Source organism: Primulina tabacum, chromosome 12 (assembly GCF_025594145.1).
Source record: "Primulina tabacum isolate GXHZ01 chromosome 12, ASM2559414v2, whole genome shotgun sequence".
In the NCBI taxonomy this organism is placed as follows: Eukaryota; Viridiplantae; Streptophyta; class Magnoliopsida; order Lamiales; family Gesneriaceae; genus Primulina; species Primulina tabacum.
In genome coordinates, this window is record NC_134561.1 from 34,815,370 (window position 1) to 34,831,434 (window position 16,065).

General features: G+C 32.3%; 2 protein-coding genes, 1 long non-coding RNA gene and 1 other non-coding gene across 4 annotated transcripts in view; all 4 read right to left on the reverse strand.

Annotated features, from left to right (window-relative positions):
• LOC142520090 (uncharacterized) overlaps positions 1–16,065 on the reverse strand; it is a 109,606-nt gene that overhangs the window by 73,989 nt on the left and 19,552 nt on the right. The gene's annotated exons all lie outside the window — the stretch shown is intronic.
• Positions 37–2,098, reverse strand: LOC142520103 (putative protein phosphatase 2C 25). The gene is made up of 4 exons (XM_075623076.1): positions 1,666–2,098; positions 834–1,175; positions 529–708; positions 37–430 (listed from the first exon to the last, which is right to left on the reverse strand). Exons 1-4 carry the CDS (start codon positions 2,032–2,034, stop codon positions 254–256), a joined length of 1,068 nt encoding a protein of 355 aa, XP_075479191.1. The 5' UTR covers positions 2,035–2,098; the 3' UTR covers positions 37–253.
• On the reverse strand, positions 5,556–5,646 carry LOC142521528 (small nucleolar RNA SNORD96 family). Its single transcript, XR_012814237.1, has one exon. It is a non-coding gene; the product is annotated as a small nucleolar RNA SNORD96 family (small nucleolar RNA).
• LOC142520691 (dof zinc finger protein DOF5.6-like) lies at positions 10,794–12,401 on the reverse strand. The gene is made up of 2 exons (XM_075623783.1): positions 12,149–12,401; positions 10,794–11,843 (listed from the first exon to the last, which is right to left on the reverse strand). Exons 1-2 carry the CDS (start codon positions 12,194–12,196, stop codon positions 10,947–10,949), a joined length of 945 nt encoding a protein of 314 aa, XP_075479898.1. The 5' UTR covers positions 12,197–12,401; the 3' UTR covers positions 10,794–10,946.

Below are 16,065 nucleotides of genomic sequence, written 5' to 3' on the forward strand. Positions count from 1 at the left end.
GTTCTAAAGAAATGATACGAGAAGAAAAGTCAAATCTTGCTTGTTCAAAGAATGATTATTTATAAAAGAATCAAGAATGCAATAAAATCTACAGTTCTATCTCCAATTGAAGATGTCAAAGGTTAAAAAATAAATACAACTTGACTATGTCCAGATCTTGAATTAATCCGTCCACCTCCGTTTAATCCCTTGCTGGATACTTGATCCAACGAGACCAGCAGAATTTTAGTAAAAAATTTTTAGATTTCTCGGGCTAATTCACCGATTTGTTAGCAAATTTTGGAAGTTGAATAAGCATCACAGTTATGTCGTCAATGGCGCCTCTCGAAGCTGAAAGATCAACAAGTTTTTTACAGGCAGACAGTGCCATCGGCTTATCAAGGTTTGAGACCAGAGGTCGGGCGATATCAATGGCTTCTTGATTGCTGACCTGCAATGCAACAAGAAAGGGAGTCAGCATCCAAAAGAAAGTGTGTGTTTCAAAAACCTCTAAACAAAACATTTTAGATCAAATATAATTTGATTTACCTTATCCCATAGTCCATCCGAAGCTAGAAGAAGGAACTCGTGCTCGGGTTTAAGCTTAAGGATCCGTGTGTCTGGTTCTGCCGTGATCCATTGCTTAAGGTACTGGTCTCCAATAGCTCTGGAGACTGCTAAAGATCCTAAAACTCTCCAGACGCCATTGCGGTTTTCAACAAATCCACCCTGTTACATCAAACCAGGCAATCTAAAGATTAATTGCTGGACACATGATAATATCTAAAGTTCTATGCAAACGAATACAAAAACATAAGAATGAAGTGAAGCTGGGATGTCTACGGCTTGCTTACCAGAGCCTCAATTCTGTCTCTCTCGTCTTCACGAGAAGGGCGGTGATCAGAAGTGAGCGACTCAGCAACCCCACCTCTGCTGACAACTGCACGACAGTCACCGGCGTTGGATACAACTAGATTGCCTTGTCTAATCAATGCTGTCACACAGCATGTTCCACCCTGCTGATCTTGCATGAGAAATTCGGAATCCGTGGTCAAGAAACCTTTCTTAACCGCGAATTCAATTCCTTCGTCATGTTCCCTTCTTTCTAATTCATGTACGACGTTCTTGACCAAGTTCTCGGCTGCAAACTCAGCAGCTTTTACGCCTCCATGCCCATCAAAAACACCAAAGAAAGCCTGCAAATTGTAAGAGATGGCCCGATCAATCATCAATATATCCCGTATCAAGACATCTAAACTTTTTATTATCTTGTTTACAACCTCTCAACACATTCAGTCTCCTGTTTTAATCTCCATAACATCGCTGAAAAAATTCAGTTCAATGTTTCTCATTTTTTATACCTTCAAATAACTCCTATCTTCCCCACAAACCAGTTAATACACGGTGGAACACAGGCTAACAGGGAATTAACCAAAATCAAATGAAAAAGTTTAAAATTTTGTTCTTCAGTTTCTTCTTTTTCTTTTTCAAAAAATTATATAAATTTCGTTCCAAAAAACGTCAAGCCTTAACCAAAGATTAAATTGCTCGATTACCTCAGATGAAAAACAAACAAATCGAAATTAATCCACGCGAAAGTAAAACAAATCAATACAGAAACTGACGGGAAAAAAAAAACAAAGAAAGGGGGGAAAAAGGATTTAACAGCATCAAAACATGAATTACCTGATCCGAATCACCATGAAGATCCACGACAGCAGCGTACCGATCCTCCATCACCTCCCTCCTTCCCTTCTTACAACACGCGGAAAACCCATCTCCCTCCACCTCCACCCACTCCGCCGTCGCCTCTGTCTCCCTTTTCACCGACGAATCCACCAAACCCATCGGAATATCCAATCTTGGCGGCCTCTTCCTCTTCAAAACAGCCGGAAAATCACCACCAGCCGAAGCCCTGATGAGCCCACTTGGCGAAGACGTCTTCTGGACCCGAAAAAGCCTCGGAGACGAACAAGACTTCGGAGAACACATACAAGAAGACGAAGAAGGTGAAAAAACCGGAGAATTTGATACTGCAACAGTACAAGAAGTCATTTTTCAGATCTCTCTCTCTCTAGACACTGCTATAACGGTTCAAAATTGGGATGTTAATGTTAAGAAATGGGTAGAGAATCGAAATGGGTATATATAGTGGGGAGACCCCACAGCGGAATACGTGTTCCTTCTCTGTGTTTGTTCTGTCAAATTCTTCGGATGGTTCATTTTTCAGACGTCGTGTAGGCTTGACTGAATTATTGAAGAAAATAGCTTTTTAACTATTCTTTCTTTGGAAACTTCTTTTTTAATAAATACGGATTTACCAAATTAAAATTAGTTTAATTAGCGTAGACCGGGCCGGTATTGACAGGTTCGAGTTTGTCAGGCCGGGCATTTATTTCGACTACCCAGTCTTAATTTTTCTTTTTCTTTTTTATCTTTTCCACCGAAACTAAACATTTTCAATGAAAATGGTCATATTCCTTTTGAAATAGTCATATCTTTATTGAAACACAAAAATGTTTGGATTATTTATTGATTTTTCTTTAAGTAGTATGAAACGTTTCATTGTTGATAGTGGAATGAGTACAATAACTGTGTGTTCGGCAACCAAGATTGGGGAGGATTTATAGGATTTGGATTTCAAAACCTTATTTTTACGGTTTGGCAAAGTGATTCAAAAAAAAAAATTTCGGATTTTTTTAAAATTTCATGGGATTTCCATGAGTATATCCAAATCCATCAAATCTGATAAGATTTGGTGGGATTTGGATTTTAAAAATATACTATTACTTTTATCCAAATAAAATTGATTTGGGCACCATGATTCACGCAAACTTCACTGCATTTTCGGTGGTTTTGTTAATATGCTTCTTTGCTCCACCAACAGGCCTCTCTCTCTTTTTTTTTTTTTTTGAAAATTCAAGAAACCTTCTGATTCCAAATTTCAATATTTTTAAAATAGTTAATTACTCTTAAAGAATTAATATATTTATCTTTTATTTATAATGCCGACTGATTGATGAATAATAATTAATTTTTGAATTTACATACACAAATAATAGATAATAATTATTAATTTCTAAACTTCTTTGTGTTATTTATGTTTAGATGATTTTTAAGGCTAGCTTAGTAAAATTTTAAAATTCCAAATTCGAATCTTTTTTCCTCCAAACAAGAAATATATTTGTAAATAGCATTTTTAAATTTTAAACCGAACACCAAATGAAATTTCAAATACTTGATTTTTTAAATCCAATTCCAAATCCATGTTTTAAAAGAACGAAACAAATTATAAGTTTTATCTTGCAGCAGAACATCATGTCATGTCTAACTTTTCGTAAAAGTAGAAAACTATTTAAAGAGGAATATTCATTTGTAATCATTACGCAACATTATCCGAGTGAAATAGAAGTTCTCTTTTCAATTCTCCTAAATCTAACTTTGATACTATCCGTGTTTGCTTGTCTCACCAGCTCTCAAGAATACTGCTAAATTATGCAAGTTTTTATGAATTGTGAATTAAATTATATTTATCATCCTCCATTTGATCAATTTGATCAGATCAAATTAACCAAAAATTAGAAGACTAAAACACAAACTTGACTAATCAACGTAATAAAAGAGAGAAAAAGTAAAGTTAAAAACAAAAATTTATGTGAGACGATCTCACGGGTCGTATTTTGTGTAACAGATCTCTTATTTGAGTCATCCATGAAAAATATTACTTCTTATTGTAAATATCAGTAGAGTTGACTCATCTCACAGATAAAAATTCGTGTAACCATCTCACAAAAGACATACTCAAAATTGTGATACATCCCTCAGGAATTGACTTCAACCCTAAGTTTTGAAATATGATAAAGATAATGCCACCGCCCCAACTAGGAAACCCCACGAAGAATATGAAAATTATACTGTAGAAAGATTGACTTGTTGGACTTTTGTGAAATAATATTTGCCATATCGGAGTGTGATTTTCTTTCTGCCTGCTTTAAACGCGTCTTGTACTACAAATATATGATATTCAATTATTCGAACTTACCCGGAAAATTTAAACAATCTTTTTATAGTTATATTTCGTTTATTTTTTATAAAATTCATTAACTACATTTAGTTACAAATTTTTTATTTTAGTGATGTAACACCATTAAATAAGTATTTGAAAATATAAAACTTTTTTCTTTTAAATTTGAATAGGAATAAAATAAAAAATTTGTGTCATTTTCGTGATGTCTGAAAAACAAACTAGCAGTAATATTCACGACGCGGAGTTCTAAAGAACAAAATGTAATATAACATTTAACATTAAAATATCCTGTCGATATACACATGTCGTAACCATTTGCCTCAAATTAAAGAATTCCTAATTATTCAAAGGGTCTAATCTAATATAGAATTAATATTTTGCTATAATCACAACTGACAGTTAACAAAGTATGACATATTCTAGATATTGGTCCTATGAATTAAAACTAAATGGTTTTTGCTATCCCGAGAAGGTTCCTCTTTCTATGCCAATATCATTAGATTCATGTGAGTCTCTCGTATTTTTTACGAGTTGATCGATAATCCAAAGACTGATATTTGAATGATGTAGCATAAAATAATCCATAGACGACTCCTGAGCGTGTGAGCAAGCAAAACCATGGATATAACCTGAACCTGAAGTCATTCGTTTGCTACGCTTTTATAAGATTACAAACGCGACAAAGCAATATTGATGAGTTGCATCAAGAACAGAAAGAGAAAACCAAACATGTATTTCACATGGCCAATCCCAAGAGATAACAGCAGAACCTGCTACTCAAGGCGACAGGATATGAGAACACCCACCAATCTTCGGAGAACTCAACAAGATCTCAACGAAGAGAGGGCTTACTTTACGACGAATTTCCAACCACTTGAGTCTTGCGAAGATTGGATAAAGCTCGCCTCAATTTGTGATAATCGTCGAGAAAAACAGTAATTGACATGTTCCGTCGAAATAAATTCGTGTTTCGTGTAAATTAAGTAAAGAGTAACAGAACAATGTTAACAGAATATGTAAAGCCTCACCCACACCGATCAAATACTTCTAGTGCTTGTTCCTTTTTATCTTGTGGCATGCTGAGATAACTTAAGCTTCCTAGACAAATTCAAACAAATACAACCCAACCAATCAAATGATAAAATAAACTGGATTGTGGAGTTCAGATGGAGCTCAATTGATCATTGATATTTGATTATCGAGCAACGATGAACACTGTATTTTCTATGCCAGACATTCAACGGTCTCTGCAACCAGGAGAGCAGTAGACACCTGCCTATGTCTGGTGAAACAAAATTGCATAAAAATCGAAGTAATTACTTAACTATTAAACACTAAGACATCATATAAGCCAACATGGATAGCCTCCTCTGGATTAAGCACAAAGAGACTGGAAAGACAAGTTGGCCATAACAAGGTAGTAAATATAGCTTATGATTTTGTTAAGTGCTGCTCAAAAAGTTTAACAGCACCAGACCGTCAATAAGCACTACCATCACAATCAAATTTTGGGCAAAAAGGGAAATTTTATCGTTGAAAAAGCAATAATTGGCCTCAGAATTGCAGAATATCAGCAAGGCCCAAAAAGGCCATCAGTCCCGAAAGATGGTGTTATTATTCAAAAATTTCTTCACGGGCCACCAATAACCAAAAATAGAGAAATATCCAGAAAAACAACAAGAGATTGAGAAATTACTCATAAATAATGAAAAAAAACGTTCAAAAATGTATTTCTCATGGCAAACCAAATTGATAAAATCACAACCTGCTACAGAAGGTGATGAAATATGAGAACACCAATCTTCGAAAAATTCAACAAAGAGATGGCTTCTTTTACAACGATTATCTAATCATTTGAGTCATGCGAGCATCGGCAGAAATATAGTTTATGTTAAGTGTTGCTCAAGTGTTGAACAGCACTAAACCATCAATAACCACCACTTTCTCAATTAAATTGTTCTGTAAACAGGAAATTTTATTGTTAGCAAATAAATAATTGGCATCAGAATTACAGATATCGGCATGGTCAAAAAAGCCATTCAGTCCCGAAAGAAGTCCCATTTTGATTAGATCAAGAAAAAAAGAGGAAAATTACTTCAAAATTTGACAATAAAAAAAAGAAAGGAAAAATATGTATTTCTGATGGCTAATCCCAGGTGATAACAGCAGAACCTGCTACACAAGGCGATAGGATATCAGAACGCCCACCAATCTTCGGAAAAATCAACAAAGAGGGAGCTTATTTTACGATGATATTCTAATCACTTGAGTCGTACGAACATCGGATAAAGATCGCCTCAATTTTGTGACAATCATCGAGAGAAACAGAGCAAAGACCTTTTTTGTCAAATCAAAACTCAGAAAACCAAAGATATTAATGGTTCCATTGTAAAGCTCAAGTCACACAATTTCTGGTGCTCACACTTGAATCAGACTCAAACTCAAACATTATCTTTCCATGGTATATATTATCTTCACAGAACTCGTAAAATAACAAAATTAGAAAGAAGGGAAGAACAAGCCCACAAAAAAGCCACTTTTAAGCTAGGTTAGACATTACTAGTGATGTGGGATCCAGATGTAGCTCAAAGAATTATGAGGGAAAATAATTGGGCAACGATGGACACCTCCAAGAGAAGCCAGACTAATAGATGAGAAACTCATCCATCACCTTCCTTCTCTATCTTCGATTTTCCAGAAATGTAACAGCATCTACCATGGATAATAGCAGACACCTGACTAACATCTGGAATCCCAGGCTTTGTAGGTGAAACAGAAAGAAAGAAAAAAAATCTGCAAAAAAATCTACCAGAAAGCAAAGAAAAACCAGAGTGAGTGATTTCGCAAGAAGTACTCGACTCCTCAAAGCCTAATAAATGAAAAAAAGGAGTCCCCGAAACCCAAAAAGGCACAAAACATACATCAATTGTCCTAGAATGTTACCAACAACTAAGAAAAAAAGCTACACTGTAACTGTAAGTTAACGATATTGCCAACAGGTCAATGCTGTCCATCGAATTCTGATAACCCATCACTGAATTCTGAGGACTTTGGAGAGCATGAACAGAAAACGATGTGCAGCAGATTCAAACTTGAATAATTCACAACACAAACATACATCTTAAAAAGGGTAAATCATAATTTAACGATACCACCAACAGATAAAACGATTTGCCCTATAACGCACCAAGTGAAATCGAAGCATAAATAAAGTAATCAATGGCACAAAAATCTTCCCTTTTGAACTAATCGGGTAAGCACTGTGCAAGGTTATTCAAAAGATTGGAAGATTAGTTGAAAAAAACTTTGAAAAAAAAAAAGTTGATGAACAAATAGATGGATAGAAAACGAGACAGAACCATATTACTGAGGAAAGCAGCCGGCGGACTTTTTCGTGTATTTATACACCATATTTAGGGTTGCGGATTTGGGATGGAAACGACCAAATCCGTAGCCCTAAAATTTTGATCTTGCGGCGGATGTTTGCGTGTATCTACTACTTATATACACCGATAACCTAATCTGTAACCCTAATTTTTTGGGCATCCAGATTTGTAGCCCTAATTTTTTTTAATGGGCTCTTGAATGACCCAAAGTTCTGAAAACTATATTTTTAATCAATGTTTCGAAAATTTTGTATCACTATTCTCCATTGATTTGATTCTAAAACAATAGAGATTTGTTAAATATGTGTTTTAAAATGATTATATAATATTTATAATCTAAAATTAATTTTATACAAATTTAATATAATTTACATGTGTTTTTGATATTTTTTGTGTCATAAAGAGATCTGTCTAACAAAATTACTCTATAGCTCCGTTTGGTATGTGTGATATGATAAGTAAATGATTAATAATTAGAGTGATTAAAAAATGAGAGATATTGATTAATAGTATCATGTTTGGTATGATTTTAAAATGATGGATTAATTTTGTAAATTTTATTGTAATAACCAAAATACATCAAATACTAATTAAATATATATTCTTAAAATAATTGGATAGATAATTAAATATTTATAATTATAATTTATATTTATTAAAATTAATTTAAATATATTTATTAGAAATAAATTTGTAAATATGCATTTACTTTAATAATTAAAATATGAATAATATTTTGAATGTTAATGTTAAATAAAGTTTAGTAATAATTACAATATTATTGTTTTTTTTAAAATAATTATAAATATTTTTAAAATAATTTGATAGATAATTAAATATTTATAATTATAATTTATATTTATTAAAATTAATTTAAATCAATAAACAAAATAAATTAGAATTTAATGAATATTATTTTCATAAAAAAATTAATTAACAAAATTAAAAATTTATACAAATTTAATTTAAGATAGATTTGCATTACAATTTATTTTCTTTAAAATGATTGAAAATAATAAAATATATGAAATTAATTTATAAAAAAAATATAATAAAAATTTAAATATTATATTAATTATTAAATTTTCACTAATTTTAATTTTCATATTATATTGAAGAAGACAATTCAAGAGTATGATGATCAATATACAATCTTATCATGATCATTATTCATAAAGTATACATTATCACACTTTTTGAGGATGTACATTTAATCACACAAATAACATGAATAGTGCGGGCTTTCAATCATAATCAAATGCTTATATATTAAATAAAAAATGAACCAAACACGGGATAAGGTTTTCATGACTACCAAACATAGCCTATGAGATGGTCGGTTTTCATTTATCATGTTAACATATCTCATTAGTTCATTACATGTAAGTATATCCCACAACTCTGCCACATCAATTTTAATTAATAATTTAGGTAATCTCACTATTTCTAAGAGGGACTATCTTTTTTAAAAAAAATTGAGTGTGATAAAATAGATTATAAACTTCTCCCAAATTGTCATAGTTCTTTAATTATTTATTATATTCAACTTAAACAATAAAAATAACCCTAAATAATATTGTTGTTAATAACAATATTTGAATGTAATCTTGAATAAATAATAATATGTTTTGTTTGAATGATTAATTTTTTGATAAAATTATAAATTACAATTTTGTCGTTTTCAAATATTCAATGAATATAAATATAAATAAAAGAAGACAAAAACTTGTGTGAGACAGTCTCATTGGTCGTATTTTGTGAGACAGATCTGTTATTTGGGTCATCCGTAAAAAAAATTAATTTTTATGCTAAGAGTATCAATTTTTATTGTGAATATCGGTATGGTTGACTCGTCTCACAGATAAAAATTCGTGAGATCGTCTCATAAGATACATACTCATAAAAGAAAGATGCAAAATTTTAGTACAAGAATTTGATTGATTTTGAGATAAATAATTAATACACAAAATTAAAACCATATATTTGATTGGATTTGCTTATCATTGATATAATGAAACCAACCAAATACAACATAATTAATATAGTAGTTTCCATTATTGTATATAGTTATTTTCTACAATTTTATACAAATTTGAGGAACAATCATTTTATATGTATGGCTCATATACTGTGTAAAAAGTGACTTCAAGTCATTATCGATTTCGAAATTATAGATTAAATTTTTAAAAAGTTAAGAAATAAAATTATAGATCACGATGAAATTATTCGAGAAAATATTAAAATTAATCCCTTGTAAGTTGGTCTAATCCTACTATCTATTTTTTAATTAACAAAATTTAATTTCAATACGACAACTTTCCTTTTTTTAAAAAAAAAATCGTCTATTAATTCTCACGTTATCAATATTTAATATTACAACAACAGTAATGATTGATCTTATTTCAGTAATATTCGACGTCACATTATATCATTATTCTCACAAGAAAGAATCTAAGGTATTGGCAAACGGTTGAAATTTGACTGATCGCGAACAAAATTAACTCGATTTAAGGACCATTTTTCAAATTTGAATTTAATGTGAATACAATATTTTAAAGACGGCAAAGATATAAAAAGAGAAGAAAGGGGAAACACGTTTAAAGAGCGAATATGACTGGCCGTCCATTAATTAATTAAGAAAGATAAAACATTAAAGATAATTATAATAAAAACATTTACAATCTGATAAATCAATTTTGTGATATAGATTTTCGACGACTCAATTAATGAAAAAAAAATTGATTTAAAAAATATTAATATTTATGATAGTTAAAAATCGGGTCAACTCGTCTCACGGTTATAAATAGAGGTGTCAAAATCAGACACGATCCACCGACTCGACATGATTCAACTTGAAAAAAATTAGGTTTGGGTTTTGGGTTTTCTGGTTCGGGTCAGATCGGGTTGGACCCGATAGCTGGGCTGAATAAAATGATTGGATTGTGTTGAGTTGACCCGAAAAGTTTAAAGTTTTTTATAAAAATATAATTAATAAATATTACCTATATTTTTATATATTGTATGTCTGAAAAAATATTTATTGTATATTAATATAATAATTTTTCATAATTTAATATTTATTTTGAATATTTTTTTATTTTTTGAACAATTGTTTATTTGAATTAGTAAATATATTTTATTTTTATACGGTTACACTTTCAAGTTTAAATCATATATATGAGAGATATTTTGTCATTATGTGTTTAAGTTAAAATATTAATTTTTTAATTTTATTTAATTTTCTTTAAAAAAATTCAAAATCGGATTAATCGGCTTGATTCAAGTTCGGATTCGGGTTGGTTCGGGTTGAGATTGAACAATTTTTGAATAGTACTATTGCTCAGTCCGATCCACCCGAATTAACACCCTTAATTATAGACCGTGAGAAAGTAAAACATGTATACTTCAACTCATTGATATAGTTAATTCACCTCAGTTGGATAATTAATCACTCCTAAACCCACATTTGTCGCATATAATAATCGACTGATTATATAGGTAAGACTCCACTAATTATACTACTAATCCTTAGTTAATTTAGTCTAATCGTCAAATTAGAGCATCGGGTTAATCGAAGATCCAAACGCATTCATCAATCCAGTCCAGGATCCATTGATCCCGCCAGGATAACCTATCCCAGTCTCAGGATTACATGCAGCTTCTTGCTGAAGATTATGCCATTCAAGTGACAAATTATTGGATGTGTTCATTGGCTTCACATCCAGCTCGTGATGATTCTCGTACTGCAGCTGCGTCCCTGCACTGAGATTTTCGATCCCAGATTGATAGAAAATCCCACCGAAGTTATCGTTAATCGCGCCGAAGTTATCTCCGTTGATTCCCATGAAATCCCGGCCCCCAAAAAGGGACGCATACTTGTTCTCCAAGAAGTGATCGACCGGAGCAGGATTTTCGAGCAAGAAACTACCGTGGTGAGAGTTCATGTTAGCGTTCAAAATCCCATTTGAGTGGAGAGATGGGAAGTGTATTTGATCAGGAAAAGTGAGCGGAAACCGATCTGTGGGATCAGCATTATCATGATTGTAATACGAGGACAGAGGAGAAGGTGATTGAGCAGCGGCACCCTTATAAGTTTGCTGTTGCTGCAGGCTCTGGTTATTATCATTCAAAGACGACGACGACGACTTCTTGGCAGAGGATTTCTTGTTCTTCCGGCAACCACCGCCGACAGGGATGTTGCGTAGGGTGCCGCCTTTGGTCCAGTAGCGGCGGCAGGCTTTGCAGAAGTATCTGGGCTGGGAGAGGCTGTAGTTGTTGTAGTAGCAGAATTTGGTGTGCGTGGATTCGCACCGGGGGCATTTCAAGGCTTGTTCATGCTGCGGTCTGATTACTCTCCCCTCCAGTAGAGTTCTCGTGCATGTGAGCATGTCTTCTTGATCAGATTGCGGCGTGATTGTAGAAGAGTCCATCGCTGTAATATTGGTTGTGCCCTGAAAATTGGAGAAGTAGTTTCGCATTTCATTTTGTCATTTGGAATTTGAGTCCTCTACAGATTTCAACTGGCTATAGTTATGTTAAAAATAGATGATCTACTGCATAATTTTGTTTATAAAGTTCAAACGTAAGATGATACCTAGAAAAGCTCTAAGCAACTCGAGCGTATTTGAATTCTATCAACCAGTTTAGATGATTCGAACTCAAACCCAACTCGAATTCGAACTTTAGCAACTCATTACCACAATGTAACTCCAAACTTCACAAATAAACATGTACATGCGCGCGCAAGAAAAATTACCTGTTGGAACCAGTCAGATGAATCCATGCAAACTTGGAAGGAAGTCATATCCGCATGAAGGCAATCGATAGTACTCGCAAACCAAGATTCTGGAAATCTCGTTTTAGTACCAAGATTCAAGAGAAAAGAACAACCGACCCTTTGCACTATATTTGTACAAGAATCATCTCCAAATGAGGAAATTTTGGTGTGGGAATGATTTTAGTTTAGGGAAGTTGGGGGAGAGGAGGGGAGGCAGTGTATATATAAAAAAGGACCGGAGCAAAAGAGGAGCCATGCACTGTAGAATGAGGTGACATAATGGGAGAATTTTTGGGTCCAAGATAAAGAGATAACAGACAGCAGACAGCTTCATTTTTGGACCCCACTACGTCTCCCTTCACAAGCAAAGTATAATTCCCCTCTCTCAGACCCCACCCAGCATCTTAGTAATCAAATCTTCGAGGAGAAAGATATTTAATTCGTTTTTAAATTTAAAATTTGCAAATCTTTAGTTTAAGCAGAAAGAAGATGATGCATATATGTTGGAGCTTCAAATATGCACTCATTAATCATCATTGGTGATACCTCCGTAAGAGTCCGGGCCATGGATGGTCCGAGATACTGTCTGGATAGCTCGGATCAAGGTAATTTTGCAGAAGGGGTTCTTCAAAAACTGGACAAGTGAATACCCGGGACATCTTCTCCATGGATTACCAGAAGCCCGGGTACTCATACAAGTTTCCGAGAAAGCTTTTTACCCGGGCTACCTCGAGAACATCACTTCACTTGAGTGCATCAGTATGAGATACCTTATTCTTAGCAATCATTGCCGTCAGAACAGGGGTTGGCGTGTCAAAAGAGTTGTCAGAAGTAGGATATGGGCAGCCATCTTGCTGTGATTAGTAAGTTGACACTGAAAACAAGATCATCATAGACTTTATTTATATAAATACCAGGTTTGTTTAATGTTAGAAAACACACATATTTTTCTTACAGGCATTTTCTATTACCATATTCTCTCTAAAAGTCATTAACTGGCTTGAGCGTTGGAGTCGTCACGCCGGATTCTCCTCCGGGCTCATTCACGTGGTTATTTTGTGTTTCCTGGGTAATCTTTTTCTTTCTCGGAAAAGAGCTCGGTTCGAATATATTTTGCAGTGATCTCGTTTTCCGTTCATCCCAACAACTCGACCCGATGAAATTGTCCACCTATCTTTCACCCAATTCACCCGATCATCATCAATCGTTGTGAATGAGAAACTCGGTTCGCTGCTAGTTCAAGATCTGCTAGCATACGGGTATATCAGCTGCCACTCTTCTAGACAGCACCTATGGCATTCGTAAGTATATATCACACATAGGGCTGGGATCCAATTTTCATGAGCTTCCTCAATCTAAATATTGGGATCATGCCGGCCATTAAGTTCGAAATACTTATTATCGAAAACTGCATTTGCAATTTTAGTTGTTATCAAATTTCAGTTTTAGTCATGTAATTTGTTTTTATTTTTAGCAATTTTAATCATTTTTGTATTAGGACCGCTAATGTGATACTCTATACACATGAGCATCATTGGCACAATATTGGTTTCTTGTCGGCGTCAATCGGAAAAAAAGAGACTAAAATTTCAAACAAAAGAAAAAACAAAACAAAGATAGCAGACTAAAACTGAATTTCATAATATAAATAACCAAAATAAAAAATAGACAAACATATCTAATCAAAAAATCAAATTTCCCTACTTATTATCATATTGAGTATATAGGATTCGACCTAGGGAAATTGCGAAAATTCTTTAATATTGTATATACTTAAATGCATCAAAAATTTAAATATTATTAAATTTCGGAGAATCTTGTTTTTTTTTTTAAATCAAAAATTTAAGGCATATGTTTCAACAAGACAAGAAGTGATGCATATGAAAATTATGAATTCTATTTTTCCAAAAACCTTTTCCATTTCAAAAACAACATACAATCTTTAGCACTTTGTTCTTTTATGTCCACTTTGATTCAAAATGGCAATTTATCAAAATAAATTATAAAGTGGTAGACCAGATCTTCTAACTTTACAAAACTAAGAGGTTTTCATGTAATGACTAATTGAGGCATTTGAGCAAGCCTAGTGATTAACTGTATATTCTAATTTTTAAAACAATTTCAAATTTTATTGAATGACTAGTCATCCTAGATTAATTTTCAAACCCATTTTTCCAACAATACTCTTTTCCTTTTACTAAGATTTTGTTTCATTAATTTTTCTTTATAAGATTTTAACGATACACATCTATCGTCTAGAAGATATTGAAAGAAAATATTTATTGTTGTATTATTTTTCCTTCGCTTACAAGATTTTACTGTCAATGTTTTAACGAGATAACATTTGAGTCTCGATGAAGTTTACAAACGTACGTCTTGTCAAATGCAAATAATCATCTAAGTGAGAGTGTTATAAATATATTCTTATTGTAAATTATCATCCTTATATAGTTAGATTTGAGTGATTTGTGATCAAGATAAAAATGACAAGGCAACATGTGTAATGATTTGTATGCCGTTATCTTCCTCTGTAAATAGGGTGATTGAGTTAAATCATTCAAGAAACAAATTGAAAAGTGTTGTGTGGATCATAGGAGAAATTGCAAGTTTAGTCATTTAAGTTGTAACTCGACAAAGTTCCAAAAACTTGGAAATTTTTTTTCCCAAAATCACTAAATCCATCAAATATCATTTATTCGATATTGATGCTCTTCTATGTGACATGTGTGATGAGAATAAAATTATATTAAAAACAATAAAATTCATCTAAGCAAAAAAATAATAATAATAATAAAATAAAGCAAAACGGCCCTTAATACTTAAAAATATAGGAGGAAAATTTTGTTTGTCTCCTTTTATTTTAATTTGTATGAGTAGATTTTAATGTGTTTAATATAAACTTTATTCTTATCACATGAGTCACGTAGGAGAGTATCAATATCAAATAAGCAATATTTGGTGATTTGGTAGTTTATGACAAAACAAGACCGAAAAAAAAACTTCCAAATTATTAGATGATCAAAATTAAACTTTGACAAATTACATAATTAAAATCCAATATATATCAAATATAAAATTGCAATTTTCCGTCATATGAATAAGTGAACATATGATATATGAATTATGATTATAACATTTTTTTATATATTGTGTTTTTTATATGGTTGTATTGATAAATACTCCTAAAATAAATAATGTTATTCAAACGAATTTCATTATTTTCTAAATTTCTTAATCATGTTTACAACTGTAAATCAACCACGCACGTGAACTTTGATGTAACACCAAATGAGTAGATCTTTTATGAGACGGTCTCACAAATATTTATCTGTGAGACGGGTCAACCCTACCAATATTCACAATAAAAAGTAATACTTTTTCATGGATGACCTAAATAAGATATCTGTCTCACAAAATACAAGCCGTGAGACCGTCTCACACAAATTTTTGCCGAACCAAATATATGAATTCATTATGGATCCTTTGGACATTGAATGATTTTATCTCATTATTATGGCCTTTTTGAGCTTTGTCCAATATTAATTAATTAAAAATATTTGAAGAATATTTTTTTTTTCCATAGAATTTGAATATTTACATTAGAAATAATTTTACTCTCCATTTATTATATAACGTGGATAGATAATTTGAATCTTTGCCGTTTTTAAGGAATTAAATAGCACCTTAAAAAAATCGAGTTTTGATCTCAATTCAATTCAATCATTGCTGGTAAATTATTTAATTTGAATGTCGGCGACGGTGCATGTAAGTTTAATATCTCTTTATGTTTTATTTATTTAACTCAATTAACTTAGATTTAAAAATCAATTTATTCTTAAAAAACTTCAATCGTTTTTTTTAAACATTAATGAGGAAAGTATTGGTAAAAGGTGTTA

Bases quoted from the DNA above. Each gene is read 5' to 3' on its own strand.
- LOC142520103 (XM_075623076.1), bottom strand. From the start codon at position 2,034: ATGACTTCTTGTACTGTTGCAGTATCAAATTCTCCGGTTTTTTCACCT. The intron at 709-833 runs GTAAGCAAGCCG...TTGATGTAACAG, and splicing joins GAGACAGAATTGAGGCTCTG to GGTGGATTTGTTGAAAACCG. The intron at 431-528 runs GTAAATCAAATT...GTTGCATTGCAG, and splicing joins CGGATGGACTATGGGATAAG to GTCAGCAATCAAGAAGCCAT.
- LOC142520691 (XM_075623783.1), bottom strand. From the start codon at position 12,196: ATGACTTCCTTCCAAGTTTGCATGGATTCATCTGACTGGTTCCAACAG. The intron at 11,844-12,148 runs GTAATTTTTCTT...TCCAATTTTCAG, and splicing joins CATCTGACTGGTTCCAACAG to GGCACAACCAATATTACAGC.